This window comes from Anolis carolinensis, chromosome 1 (assembly GCF_035594765.1).
Source record: "Anolis carolinensis isolate JA03-04 chromosome 1, rAnoCar3.1.pri, whole genome shotgun sequence".
NCBI classification, from domain to species: Eukaryota; Metazoa; Chordata; class Lepidosauria; order Squamata; family Dactyloidae; genus Anolis; species Anolis carolinensis.
Window position 1 is genome coordinate 258,288,903 of NC_085841.1, and position 18,148 is coordinate 258,307,050.

At 41.8% G+C, this 18,148-nt stretch overlaps 1 protein-coding gene across 7 annotated transcripts in view; it reads right to left on the reverse strand.

Moving 5' to 3' along the window:
- The window catches only part of syt7 (synaptotagmin 7), a 297,131-nt gene that overhangs the window by 106,179 nt on the left and 172,804 nt on the right, over nt 1-18,148 (reverse strand). For all 7 annotated transcript variants that reach the window (XM_008115862.2, XM_008115861.2, XM_008115863.2 and 4 more), the window contains exon 2: nt 15,242-15,345. In XM_008115862.2, the coding sequence (XP_008114069.1) occupies nt 15,242-15,345 (104 nt within the window). The remainder of the gene's footprint in view (nt 1-15,241; nt 15,346-18,148) is intronic.

Sequence of the window (18,148 nt, forward strand, 5' to 3'; positions counted from 1 at the left end):
GAAAATAAAGTCACAAAATGGCACAATTACTGTTTTTGTATTACTTCATTTTTCACCATTTATACAGGCAACATCCAATGATGCTGGGATCACATTTTCCCATTTATAAAATTTAGCAGATCTACAGTGTTGAAGCAACACAATATCCTTACAAAAGAAGTGCCCCTTTGAGTGGAGCAGTCTGGATTTCATGCAACAAACGTATAATACCAGCGCATTTGTTGAGCTAAGAAAAGACTGCCTGAATAGGCTGCATCTCCATGAGCATGCAAGCGTGCATGCATGCATATTGGAAAATATAAACAGACAGGACAAGGGACTAGCCATGTGAATGAGGATTAAGGGTGAACAGAGGACATGTTTCAGAAGAAATTTGGATGATGGCCTTCAGAGATGAGGTATGTTCCCGTCCCACAACAACAGCTCCATGTTCTGTGCAATCTAATCAGCTCCACAGGCGCCGGGAGGAATCCAAGGAAGGGTCAGTAAGGTAAGAAAAGAAAGAAAAGAAACCCTTGGATACTCCAGGCTGAAACAGTATTTTTATAGACATGTTGACTCAAATCAGAGTCACATGCAAACAACTCTTCACTAAGGAGGTGCTGTGTAGATCCCATCCAACTGGATCAGTAACCTGGAACTCCACAAGATGGTCAGGCCAAGATGGCTTAGAAAGTGAAGAGGTCCAAGCAGCCACAGCTATTAAGGGCCCCATAACAAAGCTGCCATTTGTTATTCACTAAGACATACTGAACAGTCAGCTCGGAGCTTCTCTACCATATAACTGAAGATAATTAATGGGACTTATATGTGAATGTACATGCAACATGGAACTCCAAAGTGTCTGGCTTCTAGGAAGAAAGAGATCATAGCAGAGAAGTGGGGGTTAATGTTTTAAAAAAATCTTTGTACTACTTATTGCTTTAGGTGTTTTAACATATATTATCTTTGAATCCCATTTAGGAGAAGGTCGGGATATAAATCAATGAACAAATAAACAAATATAACCTACCTTTAAAAGGGGATGGTGTCCTGCAAGTCAAATTGATATATAGCTGTTTACATTTTCAAGTTGATTATTCATGATTGCTGCCTGAAAAAAAGTTCTCTCTAGACATTTTCCACATTCTCTAGAGTGATTATAAGGTCAGCTTTCACTAGAACTTAATCGTAGAACCATGTTGGAAGACCCAGAGTGGCCAAGAGAAATATTTTATTGGGTGTGTGTATGCATGTGTGTTTTTTACTTTCATGAAGATCCTGCACCACTAACCCCACGAAAGATGACAGCAGACTGTACAAGGGCCTCAGTTTTATCGCTAGTCCCAACTAAAGGAGACCTGTCAAATTCCCTGTTAACTGGCACATATGTAAATCCCATTGATTCAAGAGGACACATGCGGATTCAAGACGGCTGCTGTATAGAGAAAATCCTACCAATAAGATTTCAGGCTAGGCTATTGTACTGAGAAAGGGAAGGCATAGCTGTAATTTGAGGGCACCATGAGGTCCAACAATCCTTGTTCATTGTCCTTCTCAAGCTCTCCTTGCCTCACATCTCTTGTTGCCTCAATCTTGGGTTTTCCTCAGTGCTTCAACTGGCAACTTGCAGCAGCAATTGTTACATTTCCTTAGTAAGAGAGATGCTTTGTCAGAAATAAAAGCAAGAAAGGAGGGAGGAAAGAGCTGAAGGCGGACAAAGAAGAGATTTCTGAAAATCCAAGCATATGGCATCTGCCAGATCTATGTCCTTGTTAACTCACAGGTTAGGAAGGTTTGGAATGATTCTTGCCATTACAGGTTGAGAAAATGCCAGAGCTGTGATCGTTTCCCTCAATATTTTACACATCCTGGCTCCCTCCTAGGAGGATTAAGATATTGTTATATGCCATCAGTTGCTACTTTATACTTTTCAGTCTTTGGCAAAAACAAGAAGCCAGTCATACAGTCTCCTTGTGCAAAATCAGGGGACTGCTCTGTGTCACCTGGTGACCTTGTTAAAAGGGAGCCAGGCTGAACATAGGCGATGCCCTCTATTCAGATCTGGCCTGTGCTTTCCAGGATGTGGAGACAGAACCCCAGTTTTGCCTGAGACATAAGTTGCAATGAGGAGTGAGCTAAGCAGAGAAGCAAGGCACATTGGCATCGTTGAGAACACTGGGCTCCTCTGATCCCAGTCAGCTAGAAAACCTGTGGTGCTGAAGACAAAGTTTGAGCAAGATGGAAGCTGACTGAGGACAGGTTGTTCATGATTCATCTATATCTTGGCAGAAGGTGAGAGGGTTTCACCTTCTTCGTTTTGCTTCTAAATTTAGCTGGATGGAAGAACATAATCATCTATTAAAATTCCATGCTGCTGGCACTCCATCGTGTGTGCATACCAATGGGCTGTGTGTCTGCAGCCTTTCTTCCACTTCAGCTGTTTCTCCTGACCCCACCAGGAGCCTTCAAGCAGGTGGCATATGCACCAGATTTAACTCTTTCATAGTGGAGAGAGACACTTTACAGCTAAGGGAGAGATGTGGCCCTGAATATAATAAATCAGGGGATAGGGATGGAAAGGTGGGGAGGATGGGGGCAGAGAGTTCACTTTTAAGTTTGGAAGGTTTCCTATAAAAACAGAATTATGGTGAGGATAAATGTTCAGGGGAGGAAGGGAAGGAGAAGGGGGAGGAAAGAGGAGAACCATGAATGCTTGTCCTGGAGAAAAAAAGTAAGATAGAAACATAAGGAAGAAATAAATGAACAGGGAGGGAACAAGTTGAAAAAAAGAAGCAGGCAGCAACAGAAGCACTCTCTTAGCCAGAATGAAGATGGCTGCCTTGTAGCTCACTTACCTGACAAGCAAGTCAGGCAGACAGATGGAATCTATTTTCCCTCGGCCACTTATCACTATCTACTCCATCTGTTGGACGCAAGAGAGCATGATGTCTTCCCTGTCAATTTGAGGTCTCTGGGGGGGGGGGGAGGACGACAGTGGGGGACGGATGGAAGATGCCATTCACTGGAATGAAGCTGAACCAGACAAGGCTTTAGCCTGATTATTGCTGATCAGTGAGATCTTCCATTCATCTTGCTCCCACGGTGGCAGCCGGTTTTATTAATTTGGTTCCCAGATGAGAGTCTTTACTTATTAATGCAGCGATATTGCAGCTTAGCTCATGAAGGCATTCCACACATAAGTAAAAAGTGCCTCAGCCAGTTGCAAATACAAGCCATCGGAACCCAGAATAGTGGGCCTCTGAAGGCACAAGTAGACAGTTGTTGCTGGCTATAAACTGGCTGGCGGAGTTGAAATAGGCTAGAGCAGTGCTTCCCAACCTTTGATCCTCTAGGTATTTTGGACTCCAACTCCGAGAAATCCTAGCCAGATTACCAGCTATCCAAAACATCCAGAAGACCCCATGGTTGGGAATCACTGGGCTAGAGAACCAGATAATCCAGCTGTGCCTTAGCTGTGCTGGGTGCCACCTGTCTCAAGGCTTTCAGTGCTTGCATTGTTACAGTGCATTGTTTCAATTTAAATTGTTGTGATTTTATTTATAAATTTTTCTTGTTATTGTTGTTAATGCTGTCTCAACATGCCTCACTCCTCTGCTCAGAGAACGGCAGGCAGCATTTTGAAGAGGGAGAGTGTTATTATTCCTTTTCATTACGGCATTTTTTCTTTGTTGATAAATGGGGGAAATATAGCCATCTTTGGAGAACGTGACCCAGTTTTGAATCCCTAGATGAGCTGAGTGCGATTTCTTTTCAAGAGAAAACAAGCTGCAGTGTGAGGCTGAATGCCAGGGACTGCCAGGCAGAATGGGGTGTCTGGAGTAGATTGGGGACATTTCCTTAGATTGTTTTTTAAAATTGCAGTTTATTTTTAGCTCGGTAATGGCCCTGCTAGACCTGATTCAGTGCCAACATTCTGACATCTCTTCCACATATATAAAGAATAGATTTGCTACCAATCCCATTACCCTCAGCCATTATGCCTCTTGCTTCTCCAAAAGAAGCCAAGCCAAAAGATCTCTACCTGTGGGTTGCTGTGAGTTTTCTGGGCTGTTCGGCAGGTTGAGCATCCTATATCCTAAATCCTGAAATATTCCAAAATCTAAAATTGTCTACATGCAATAGATAGTCACACAATTTCTTTTCTGATAGTTCAAACTACATTTATTTCGTTCACAAAATTATTAATGTATTAAAATTGCCTTCAAACTATGTGTATAAGATGTCTATGAAACATAAGTGAATTTCATGTTTAGACTTGGGTCCCATCTCTAAGATATCTTATTGTGTGTGTATATGGAAATACAAGAGTTCCAAATGTGTGTGTCTGTGTGTGTGTGTGAAATCTACAATCCAAAACACTTCTGGTCCCAAGCATTTCAGATAAGGGATGCTCAACCTGTATAAATAAAGCTGAAAAGCAATAGCCAATCTCAAAATAAACTTCTATTTTTATATTAGGAGGGGAAGCAGGATAGCAGAATGTGAAAAAAATAGTAACATAAGAGTGAAATACATAAACAGATCTTTCACCACACCATCCCAGGCAGATTTTCACTTTTTATATAGATTATTTTGACAACATACTTCCATACTGCATAAATATTTCCTTTAAAACATTCAATTATCACAACTCTTAATCAAGTGAGTAATAAAAGCTGTGCCAACCAGATGAAATTTCTCTCAGCCAGAAATTCTCACCGGCTACAAGATTTCCCCCCAGTTCAAACCAGACTCTCCATCAGTGAAGGATGATGGTTTGGAATGCTCTCACCAGGTATACATGCCCAGCATTCAGCAGTCTCCCAAACTGGTGGCCCCTGAAATAACGCTTCTGCATATCCAAGGTGATTTGTGGGGGCTGTTATTCCAGGTGTTGTTGCAAAGGGCAAGACCATCTTCACCATCCTCTTTCCTCCTCCTCACGTTCCTCAAGTCTCTGAAACCTTGAGATCTCTTTTGGTCAGCCTACAATATTGGAGGGTCTTGTGGGTGCTTGTTGAGTTTAATCTAGCACCCATAGGACCTCTTTCTGATGCCTCTTTATGTCTCAGGCACAAGGAATTGCAGGTTGTTCATCAAGGTGAAAACAATAACAGAAATAGGAAAGAAACCTTCAAACCATTCATGAACATCTCTCCATAAGTAACCCTTGCCTTGTGACAACCTATGAAGTGATGGGCAAATGAATTGTTCAGTAGGAGTTTCATATTTAAATGGCTGAGAAATGATAAGACAGGCATGGCTTGGGAGGAACACAGGCAATCCCAGGTTTCCATAGGTTTGGACATAGGTGAGGTGAGGTAAAGGTTTCCCCCTGACATTAAGTCCAGTCGTGTCTGACTCTGGAGGTTGGTGTTCATCTCCATTTCTAAGCCGAAGAGCCAGCATTATCTGTAAACACCGCCAAGGTCGTGTGGCTGGCATGACTGCAAGGAGAGCCGTTACCTTCCTGCCGGAGCGGTACCTATTGATCTACTCACATTTGCATGTTTTTGAACTCTTAGGTTGGCAAAAACTGGGGCTAACAGCTGGTGCTCACTCCGTTTCCGGATTCAAACCTGCCACCTTTCAGTCCACAAGTTTAGCAGCTCAGTGCTTTAACATGCTATGCCATCGGGGGCCCTCCAAATGGATATAGCATTTAAAATTGATTATTTACAATTTATTTTCTGCCAAATATTCGTATCAGCCTAAAATATGAATTGACTATATTTGATGAAGCCACATTTCTGAGGTTATTGTTAATCCTCAGATAAGTCACTGAAAAACCAATGGCGAAACCTTGCATCCCCTTCTCTGCCTTTAGGCTTCCTCTTACAGTGTGTGCATAAACCTGAAATGCAGATGTGACTTGAGGATAAGCACATGACTTAATTTAGACTTCCCATCTTCCACTTAAATGGACACAAGACATGGAAGCGAGATGGGGTGACTGTATTTAAGGGGAGGAAGTTAAATGAGCCTTATTCATTCAGTTAAATGAGACTTACTTCCTAGTAATGATTCTCAGGCATGCAGTCCCACAATGCAGCCCTCTGCATGTGTGCTTGAAATTAAGTCCAGATGAATCAATATTTCTTATTCTCAAATGCACATTAGAACTGAAGCTTTAAATGCAGGTCTTTGCTCTGAAAGACAACGGCTTCTGTTCCTTAAGCATCACAGGAGACACTGAGCTGGTTGACAGTCTTCCCATTTACACCACTTTATAATAGAACCAAAGACCACTGTGTCTTTCAGAACTGGGATAATTCTAGAAAATCGGTAGTATAAAAAAGAGGGGATAGAGCTCCTATAGCTTTAATAATTTTGTAGACAAAAGTGTTTTACCAGATGGACTTTGTCATGCAAGCAAATTATAGGAGCCTTAGGGCATTATCACATGAACATTCTATTTCACTGCAGTCACTGATAGCGGATACATGCTGAGTTGAACACTTCTGATATTGCACTTCTTTTCAATTGTACTGATTTGACAATTTGTAGCCCCATTATCATAGTTCTGCAGGCCCACATAACTCTGCCTTTCCCAATTTTTGCTATTCCACATTTTTTTTAAAATTTTAGAGCAATTTTACAATTTCTGCTTTGGGGAAAAAACAAAAAAGGCAAATATAACGATAACATCTATACACATAATAAAAGCGAAAATCTGTATGTGTGTATGTGGCAGAGGTGTCTACAGACAGCCTCCCACCTCCACAAACAGCTAGAACTTCTAGCACTCAGGAGACACCAATGGCCTTCCCTCCACTGACATGCAGGTTATAGCGAGCACTGTGAACATGTAGCCCAAACCCTGCCAATGTCCTCCCCAAACACTATGGTCAACTACCCAAGGAATGCTTTCATTTGGGGACTATTTCATCCTAGATTTTACGTGTTTTCTCTCCCACAGACAGGCATCCCAGGGTTCTCCACTGGTGTGGAATTTGCATGACACCGCCTACTGCCTCTCTCTTAACCCTTTCCTACCCTTTCCTATGGCACACAGCACACAGAGGGAAATTCATCAGCAACTGAACAGAGTGGAGGGATTTGGGGAACAGACTCAACAGCATGGAAGTTGTAGTTCAGCCTGTATCAAGTCAGAACACTGTGACCCCCTTCGATAATGGACCTGGACCACACTTGGCACACAGAACCCCCATGACCAATAGAACATACTGGAGGGATTTGGGAGGAATTCACCTTGATTTATATGAAAAATTACCCACATCCAGAGAGCACTGTGAACGCAAACAACAACTTTTCTGCACTAAATTTGACACACACACCTAATATGCCCACATTTGAATACTGGTGGAATTGGCCTTGACATTTGGAAGTTGTAGGTACTGGGATTTATAGTTTACCTGCAATCAAAGAGAACTCCACCGATGATGGACCCGGACAAAACTTGGCACAGAGAACCCCCATGACCAAATGAATATACTGCAGGGTTTTGGGGCAATTGACCTTCATTTTGGGAGTTGTAGTTCACCTGCATCCAGAGAAACCTGGGTATTGTAGTTCACCCACACCAACGGAGAATACCCAACATCCAAAAACAAACACTGCCTTTTTCAAATAACGTGGGCATCGGCGGGTCCCCAAGCTAGTATACAATAAAAGGAAAACAGGCAGCTTGGGAATAGTGAGAGGGAAGGAGGAAAGGAGGTTCCCACTACTTAATGTCACTTTACTGCCAGCATGCCGGCACAGAAGTGCAACAGATCCTTTACACCAAGGGAGATAATATTGTAGAGCTGCATGCTGCTGATGGGTTTTACCCCTCGATAGTGAGAGATGGGATGATGATGCGGAGGAAGGAGACCAGCAGCAAGATGCATACAATGTTTTGCAAAAGCTGCAGTGCTGATTTACCTGCCTCATGCAATAAGGTTCATATTCTCTTTTTTAATTTGACTACATTTCATAGTAGGATTTTCCCTTTTCCTCTGAGTGTCTAAAAATGAAGTGCTTGTTTACATATTTTGTTCTTCTCCAGTCCAGTTGGTTTCTCTAACAAGCAGAACATGCCTCATGTTTCACCGCAGTATTAAAATGACTATTCATGCTAGGTTTAGATAATTGTTGCAATTCCTGGCTTTGCAGCACTTGTCTTCTGAGTTCGTTTTTTTCACAAACTTCACGTCAGCCAAATTACACTTGTGCACATTGCTATTAAGCATGAAAGACATTCTGTAAAAGGTATTTGTATGATTGTTACTGTTTAACATTTAAATGGTGACAGCTGTGCCAAAAGAGCAAGCTCAGGATGAGTTCCTCATTTCTTGTGCCCGGGAATCCAATTTTTAAATTATGTTTTCTCAGTATCATACTGACAGCATGATGTAGTGGTTTAAACATTGGATTACAACTCTGGAGGGCGGAGTTTGATTCCCTGCATGGCAACTGAAGGTGACCTTAATAAGCCACAAACTCTCAACCCCAGAAAATCCCAGAGTCGCTTTAGGTCTCCACCTGCCCCAATCATATGAAAATTGCTATAGCCTTTCTACTGATCTTCCCTTTCCCTCTGCAATCTAAGGTTAAAATTTGGGCAGAGGAAAACATAGGTTTGGCAGAAAGACAGCAAAGAGGTACAGTATGAGCCCTTCTTCTACACTCACCCACACTCAAAAATAAATCTCTTCTGGAAGCCTTTGTGGGTTTCTCTAGGTCCTTCAGTGCTATTCCTAATATAGCCCATGTATAGTAAAAATATAAGGTGGGAGCATCTGAATTTAAATCAGTAGTGTAAATTATGTGGCCTTCTAGATGTTGCTATTCTGCACTTCCCAGCATTTCTTACTATTGGCTATGCTGGCCAGTTTGTTGGGAGCTGAGCCCAGCAACATCAAGAGAACCATGTGATTCTCAACCCTGGTATAAAATATAGATACTTGCTATCCACATCTGTCCAGTTTGGGACAGAATCACTAAATCAATGAAACAATTGCCTGTGTCCTACATTTCTTCTGAGTAGAAAACAGATAAACTAGTAGTTAAGTGAGTGGATTTGCACACTTTAAGGATTTGTTGTTCCTACATGATAGCCATGTATAAATATGTGAGGGGAAGTCATAGGGAGGGGGGAGAAAGCTTGTTTTCTGCTGCCCTGCAGACTAGGATGCGGAACAATGGCTTCAAACTACAGGAAAGGAGATTCCACCTGAACATTAGGAAGAACTTCCTCACTGTGAGAACTGTTCAGCAGTGGAACTCTCTGCCCTGGAGTGTGGTGGAGGCTCCTTCTTTGGAGGCTTTTAAGCAGAGGCTAGATGGTCATCTGTCAGGGTGCTTTGAATGCTATTTTCCTGCTTCTTGGCAGGGGGTTGGACTGGATGGCCTGTGAAGTCTTTTCCAACTCTATGATTCTATGAATCTACTGTTAAGGGGTGCCAAGAAAAATAATGGTATCAAACCAAAATTACACACCCTGTTCCTAATCATTAGGTTTTCTGAACATGGGATTAGAGCTCAGGATAAACGTCTGTTTGAAGGTACAATTAAGTGAAAGTTTCCACAAATGCTAGAAACTAGATACCAGCTGGTGTTTCTACAGGGCTGTACTCTTTATCAGCTGCCTTAGCTGCCTGGATGATAGGGAAGCCATGTGTATTCCTGGAAATCTTATTCTACTGCATCATGTCCAAGACATTGACTCTGGCACAGGTGAACAGGGAGGCAAATGGAAGCAGAACACTAAACTTGCCAGATGTTGTCGTCCAAACCTTAGGAGCAAAACCTCTGAGCAACTTGTTCAGAGGTACTCACTATGTTCATATCTCATACCCAAGAGATGTACAGACCAGTCAGCCTAGCCTCAATACCAGGAAAAATATTAGAACAAATTATACAGGAGTCTGCCTGCACATATCTTAATGACCATATAGTGATCAGTAGGTGCCAGCATGGGTTTGTCAAGAACAATCCTGTTATAGTTATCTTATATCGTGTTGGAATTATGTGGATGTCACTTATCTAGATTCCAGAAAAGCATTTGATGAGGTCCTTCATAATATCTTGATTAACAAACTGATTAAATGTGAAATAGATGGGAATAGATGGACCCATAACTGATTTGAAAACCATGTTGAAAGAACCACCATCAATGGTTGTGCTTTACATTGGAAGGAAGTCTTGAGTAGGTTGCCATTACACTTCAGTACTTTTCATCAATGTCATGGTGGAGGAAATCCATATCAGCAGATGGCACAAAACTGGGATGAGTGGTTAACATATTGGAAACTAGGGACAGAATTCCAAAAGGGCCTGGATCAACTATAGCATTGAGCAGAAAATTAAAATGCATAGACAAAACTAAATGCATAGATATATGATGTGGGAGGCATAGCACAGCAGCACTATCTGAGAAAAGGACTTTGGGATCATTGATGATCATAAATTGAACATAAGCAGCAATGTGATGCTGCAGTAAAGGAGGCAAATGCTATTTTAACCTGCAGTAACAATAGCATAGTTTCTAAGTCAAGGGAAGTAATATTCTACTATATTCTGCATTAGTCAGGCATTCAGTTCTGCGTACTTCATTTTAAGAAGGATATAGACAAACTGGAGTAGGTTCAGAGAAAGGTGATGATCAGAGGTATGGAGAACAAGCATATGATAAAAAGATGCAGAAGTTGGGCACGTTCAGCCTGGTATAGAGAAGACTGAGGAAATGACCTGATTACACTCTTAAAGGACCTCATCACATGGAGGTCCTTAAGCTGGAGGCCAGTGGGGGGAATTGGAATTCATCCAGCAGCAGGGAAAATCTGTTGGGCAGCAGGGGAAACTGGTGTTAAACATCCCACATCGCCTGCTTCCTCATCACACGGGGGAAACGTCACTGCCTGGCTTCCACTCATGTTCTCAGGGCTCCGTCCTATGAGGCTTCCAGGACAAAGCCAGGACAGAGCCCTGCTGGAAATAGTCCTATGCCATGTGATCACAATCCTATCCCCCTACACTTCTCCAGCAGGCTCCGTTCTGGCTCTGTCCTGCAAGCATTGTAGGACGGGGCGAAAGCCCCATGTGATTAGGTCCTAAATGTGTCATGGGCTGCCACAGAAAGGATGTGGAAGTCCCAGATGGTAGGATCAGATCTAATAGTCTGAAGTTAGAGTAGATTAAATTTCAATTGAACATTAGAAGGAACTACTTGATGGTAAGAATTGATTGGCAATGGAGCAACTGTAAAATGATTGTATGTTTCCTTCTTTGGTTAGCTCCAAAAAGAGGCTATGCAAATATCTGTTCTGGATGCTGTCGCTGGGTGTTCTGCACTGAGTAGCCTGGTGTCCCTTCCAACTCTATGATTCTATGACTCTATGGCAGTTGCTGACGTCTTTGAAAAAGGTCACAGAATGATATGAGTTTGGAGATATGGGAAGCTGTATCACTTGTCACCATTTAATGTCACAGAATGGAGCTTTTCACTCTTTCTTGGGAGGCTAACAGACTGGTCCCATGATACCATGGCACAGCAAACAAGTCCCCAAGCTTTCTGTGTGACTTTATTAAAACTAATTGGAAAAGTCACAATTTATGAAAGGCTTTGCGGTGGATGTCTGTCATCTGTCAAATATGCCACAAGGAATATTCCACACAAGCTTATGAAACAAAACCATCTCAAAGGGCATACATAATGGAAACAACTATGCTACCTGAAAAAACAATTCTCTTCCTCCAGGGTGCAAAATACTGTGGACTAAGTGCATGGAAAATTTTAAAAAGCAACAGTATGATGGCTTCGAGGGAGAACACCTGGACTGCCTGCACAATGAAGGGTAACATTTGGGAGATTATTTCAGAATAACAACATTGCCAGGAAAAGATCTGCTAGCTGTAGTGGCAGGATGTCCCTTATATCCTCCATGCCTGACTTAAATCTGGATTAAGCATAATGATTACTATTTCTTTATTTAGTATATTTATAGCCCACCTTTCTTCTACCAAAAAACTCAAGGTAACCAAGTAGTTTTGCGGGATTGAGCAAACCTCACTAAGATGGCTTTATCATGTGGCCAACTCTAAAGGCATCCAATCCCATTTGATCTTAGTGTTTACCAGGGTCAGCCCTTGTTAGTACTTAGATAAAGGTAAAGTTTTCCCCTTGACATTAAGTTTGGTTGTGTCTGACTCTGAGAATTGGTGTTCATCTCAATTTCTAAGCTAAAGAGCCGGTGTTGTTCGTAGACACTTCCAAGGTCATGTGGCCGGCATGACTGCATGGAGCGCCGTTGCCTTCCCGCCGGAGCAGTACCTATTAATCTACTCACAACTACTTACTTGGATGAAAAACCACCTATGAATATTTTGCACTGTAGTTTTTATTTCAGACCTCTAAGTATTCCTTGCTTAACAAAACCCTGTGAAGTCCATGGGGTTACCATAAATTGTCAGGCCACTTGATTGCACATACACTGCAGCAAAATTAAATGAACACAGATTCTTTCCTTTTTCATTATTGAACATGACAAGAGTATAGTAAGCAGTTTCTTAACTATATAAAAATTTAATAGATTCATAGACTTTTAAACACAGATATCAGGATGAGTGGAAAATGTATACCCTCTCAGTTAATATTTGGAATTTTGAAAATGGAAGGAAAGTTATTTCCACAGACTGAGATAGCAACTATGAAATGATGTGGGACTGAGTAACTTCTAGTTTGTCTGTTCTTCCTGATTTATAACTTTCACCATCTTGACTACATTCTGATGCTGCTTGACCACATCTCTTTGGGTTTTAGTCTGTGAACTGTATGACCTCTTCTGAAATGCCTGGCTAGGATTCTGTAGCTTACTTCAAGATTGGTAGATTAGAGAAAAGAGAATGCTTTTTGGTTGTTCTCCAGGTCACATATCCTTTTTTCCCCCTTTTCCCCTTTCTTTTGATGCCAAGATTTTTTTCTCTCAGCTTCTATGTGGAAAGGAAGGAAATAGAAGATCCCTTTCCTTTGAAATAAATGGCAGAGGGAAAAGAAGAAACAGCCTCATGGAATAAATTTATAGCTCAAAAAGTGAACCCTATAGTACCTTTGGATTTATTGTGTTTGTGTGTGTGTGTGTGAGAGAGAGTTTTGTTACTAGCATGTTGCAGCAATCAGAAGGAAACAATGGCATTTGGAGACACTTCTGTTTCTTGTTAATTTTCAGGTGAGAACAAGAGGTTTGGACTCGTTCTTGAATGTAGGGTTGCTAGAATGAAAATTGGAAACTACCTTTGCATAGAAATTAAAATTTCAGAATGTGTTGGTTGTTACCTGGTTGTGTAACAAGCAGCATCTGCTGAAATCCCATCTTCTATACCAGTGGTTCTCATCTTGTGGGTCGCCAGATGTTTTGGCCTTCAACTCCCAGAAATCCTAACAGCTGGTAAACTGGCTGGGATTTCTGGGAGTTGTAGGCCAAAATACCTGGGGATCCACAGGTTGAGAACCACTGTTCTGTACAATTATGAAAAGTACAGAAGTCCAATTTTCTGTCTAGAAATTCTAGAGCTGCAAAGTTACAGCCATTTGTTTACAGAATTGTAGAATCTTAGCATTGGAAGGGACATTTAAATTTGCATACACACACACATTGCATACTGCAAGAACAGACAACTCAATGTTGTGTAACTGTTCACAGCATTTAATTGTTACACTCTCCCATCCTAGGTTTTGTAATTTGATGATAGGCTTGGCATTCTCTGAACTACAATAGGAAGGGTTCTAAAGTGCCTCACCAAATTACAAATCCCAAGATTTAAGGAGATGGAACCAGGGAAATTAAAGTGCTATCACCACACTGTAATTGTACAGTGTACTACATTAGAAGTTTATGCCTCTTATGTGCTAGTTCTGTAAATCCAATTTCTTCCTCTTAGGGCAGTGGTTCTCAACCTGTGGGTCTTCAGGTGTTTTGGCCTACAACTCCCAGAAATCCCAGCCAGTTTACCAGCTGTTAGGATTTCTGGAAGTTGAAGGCCAAAACATCTGGGGACCCACAGGTTGAGAACCATTTCTCTTAGGGAGTGTGTGGGTTGAGACAAAATTAATGGCAGAGAGAGTAGACCTGTATGGCACACTTTGGGGAGCAGAGACATTCACTTTGCACGTAGTTCTGTATGTCTTTCTCGAGATTCTGTCAAACAAAATCAGCCCAGGTATCATATTTTAATAGTGCCATGATTCTACTTTGACTGCCATGGCTGCATCCTATGGAATCTTGAGGTTTGTAGACTAAGAATTATAAATATGTGAATGTGCAAGTCACCTGTTGATATATGGGAACCCCATGAATTCCATATAGTTTTGTTAGACAAGGAATATTCAGAGCTGATTTTTTGAGTTCTGTCATCTGAAATATAGCCTACATCACCTGGTATTCATTGGTGGCTTCCTACCTATGTAATGACTAGGACTGACCTTGCTTAGCTTCCAATATAAGATGGAAACTGGTGTCTCTACGGCAATGTGTCTCATACTGTGCTCTTCCAGGTGTTTTGAACTTCAGCTTCCAGAAATCCCAGCCAGCTTACCAGCTGTTAGGAATTGTGGGAGCTGAAGTTCAAAACATCTGGAGGAGCAGAGTTTGAGAAGCTCTGCTCTAGGGTATGCCCCTCCTTAAACTGCAAATTCCAGGATTCCATAGACTGGTTAAAGAAAAGTCACAGAATTATAATTGTGTGATGTGAAAGGGCCATTTATCTTTAGTTAAATTTGTCAAGCAGAGTAGCCAAGGTAGCCAGATTTCTTGTTTTCTCCTTATCCCAATAGATAATTATATTTCCATCCCATTCTTTTCCATCCCTGCCTCTAAGATCAGTGATTATCCATTTGCCTTGTTCCTCCTTTGTTTCCCCCTTTCTGCCTCTGCTCCTGTTTCAGTCAACAGGTAGGCCTGACCGCGCTCTGTGTTGTTTCCGATCCTGCAATTACTGCTGTTGGAAGAACACTACAGAACCACATTAATTGCTAGTGTTGAGCCCCAAGCATTTAACAAGGACTAGGGGGTACTATGCAAACACTATGATTATTAGCAGCCAGTTTTCTAATTAAACTCCTGCTTGATTTACCCCCCCCCCCCCCCGGCCCCCATGCATCTCTGGGAGCATTCTCCTTTGCAGTCTGTTCCATAGCCTATTCTAGCCTAAGGGACTTTGAAACCTTCATACTATTAAACAGCTGTTCTGTCCAGGAAGGGGGGGTGTCTTTTCCCATCTGTTCTGTGCCTCTGCTTTCAGCACTGTTCTGACTTACCAGTTTGCGTTGACACCACTGGCAGATGCCACACAGGACAATGGTGACGCTAAGGCTGATGGTGATGATGGCTGAGACCAGGAGGACATCACGGGAAGGTGCCCCTGAGAAGAGAAAAACACATGTTCGCTGTTAACAGAAGCTTCTCTTTGCCTTTATGCTACCATCACTACTTGGTCTTCTCTTCTTTCGCTCCCACCTCCCAGATGGCAGGTTCTTTGTCCAGTCCTTGCCAAAGCGGAGCTGAAAGCTACTTTGATCAGTTTCCTCAAGCTTTTCCCTGTTTTTGTTTGGCCCTTATTTGAACCATGTATCATTTATTTACTTTCTTTCCAAACTTTCTCCATTCAGTTCAATCACCACAGCTTGCGCAGTACAAATGATGGAAAGGGAAAGTTTGATCCAGTTTTGGGTGCAGTTTGCCCAATGAAGTTAAACTCACAATAGTAGTCCATAAGCTACTGATTGACAGTTTGCAACAAGTATTCAGGAAAGAAAGAAAAAATAAAGAAAGTACCCTTTACAATCAGATTTTTTTTAAAAAAAACACTGCTCTGATACTTTGAACTAGTTCAACTCTGAAGAAAGCATAACAAAGGACAGAAACAAAGACTAGTTCTTGATACTTTACAAAAAGAAATGGGGGGTAATCTTTGGGACATTTCTATGACCATTTTAGCAAGAGCTTTTATGGATTTCAATTCACATCTGAGTAAGTGGATTTATACTCCTAGAATCCATACTAAAATAAATGAGTTAAAAGGATCCACAAGATGTCTTCACATACAACTTCATCACACAAGGTCTGGGCTCCATTGTAGAACGTTTTCTACACAGAGCCAGGACGGAGTCAGATGGAGCCCATCACATGAAGCAGGGCTACTTCCAGCAGGGCTCTGTCCTGGCTCTGTGTTGAAAGCATCCTATGATGGAGCCCTGAGAACATGGGAGGCTTCCCGTGTTCTCATAAGGTAGAATGGAGAAAGCACGGGGGGAAGCTGGGCAGTGATACTTCTCCCCATGGGATGGGGAAGGGGGTGATGCAGGGTGAGAGGTGTGGAATGATGGGTTAATAGAATCATAGAAAAATAGAATTGGAAGAGACTACATGGGCCATCTAGTCTAACCTCCTGCCATGCAGGATAGGACAATCAAAGTATCCCTGACAGATGGCCATCTAGCCTCTGTTTAAAAGTTTCCAAGGAAGGAGCTTTCAGCACACTCCAAGGCAGAGAGTTCCACTCTTGAACAGCTCGTACAGTCAGGAAGTTCTTCCTAATGTTCAGGTGGAATCTCCTTTCTTGTAATTTGAATCCATTGCTCTGAGTCCTAGTTTCAAGGGCAATAGAAAACAAACCTGCTCCCTCTTCCTTATGACACCTTTTCACATATTTATACATGGTTATTCTGTCTCCTTTCAACCTTCTCTTCTGCATGCTAAACATATCTAGTTCTTTAAAACACTCCTCATAGGGAATGGTCTCCAGGCCTTTGATCATTTTAGTTGCCCTTCTCTGGACATCTTCTAGATTGTCAATATTTCTTTTAAACTGTGGTGCCCAGAATTGGACACAGTCTTCCAGGTGAGGTCTAACCAAAGCAGAATACAAAGGCGCCATGACTTCTTTCGATCTAGACACTATACTTTTGATGCAGCCCAAAATCCCATTGGCATTTTTAGCTGCTGCATCACACTGTTGTTTCATGTTAAACTTGTTGTCCACAAAGACTCCAAGATCTTTTCCCCATGGACTGTTGTTGATCCAGGCATCACCCATTCTGTATCTTTGCATTTCATTGTTCCTGCCTAAGTGCAATATCTTAGACACGCTGCCCACCAGATTTTCTCAACTGCCCAATGAATGCCCCTGCTGTTCCCTGGCTTGAGGATCTCAATTTGATGAGGTCCATAGAGACATACACAGCCCCCTCTTTTTTACATATATGTCTTGTGAATTTCAAGCAGAGAGATCAGAGTAAGGCTGGCCCTTCTGCTATTTCAGAGATTCATGCATGTCCCAGCTTGTACAGGGCAAGGATTATTGCAGTGCAGCACAGAGAACCCCAGAATGCTAATTAGTGTGCTTTATTATGATTTTCTAACACTTCAGCTACATGGCTCTCTGTAGAATAATTATCACAGTGCTAAAATGTTGCTGGTCCCCCCTCCCTTGAAACTTATAGAAGCAACCATTGTTAAGTGATGCTCCCATTGCAAATGTCGACGAAAATGAAGCAATCAGAATAGAACAGGATTGTACTTTTAAGGTGCATTTACATACTAGGGGGAAGGATATACAACAGGGCTGACCAACTCCATCACACTCAGAAGCTAGTTTTCTGCCCTAGGGACCCTTCAAAGGCCTCATGGATGGTCAAAATGCAAAACAAAAATGAAATGAAAAACGGGAGCAAATCCACTTCTGGTTTGAAGAAATCAGCAGGCATTTGGCCAGGATAACCTAAAAAAGTTTGGGAGTATATAATTCTCCACATGTTATACGACTCTGACTCTCAGTATAATAGAATTTGCAGTTCAACCACAGCTGGAAGGCTACCTGATCCCTAACCCCAAACTAGAGTTCAAATAACACAAGTTCCCATGGCTGCAAAAGGATGACAATCATGACACTGGGGAATGCTTTCATTACAGTACCTATGGGAGGTTCCCCAGCTGATTTACAAAACTGATTGGGATCATGAATGGATAGATCCTTATAGGTAGATCATTTGGACACTTTCCCAAGATGTAGATCTGTCAGAATACATAAAGGAAAATAACAAGATTCTAGGATTTGAACTATTTTCAATTCATTAGAGCAATACAGTTCTCCCCTAAAATCATGGCGCAGGAACCTTTATATTGGAAGGCAAAGGGATCTGAGAATTATAACCAATGCCACAATC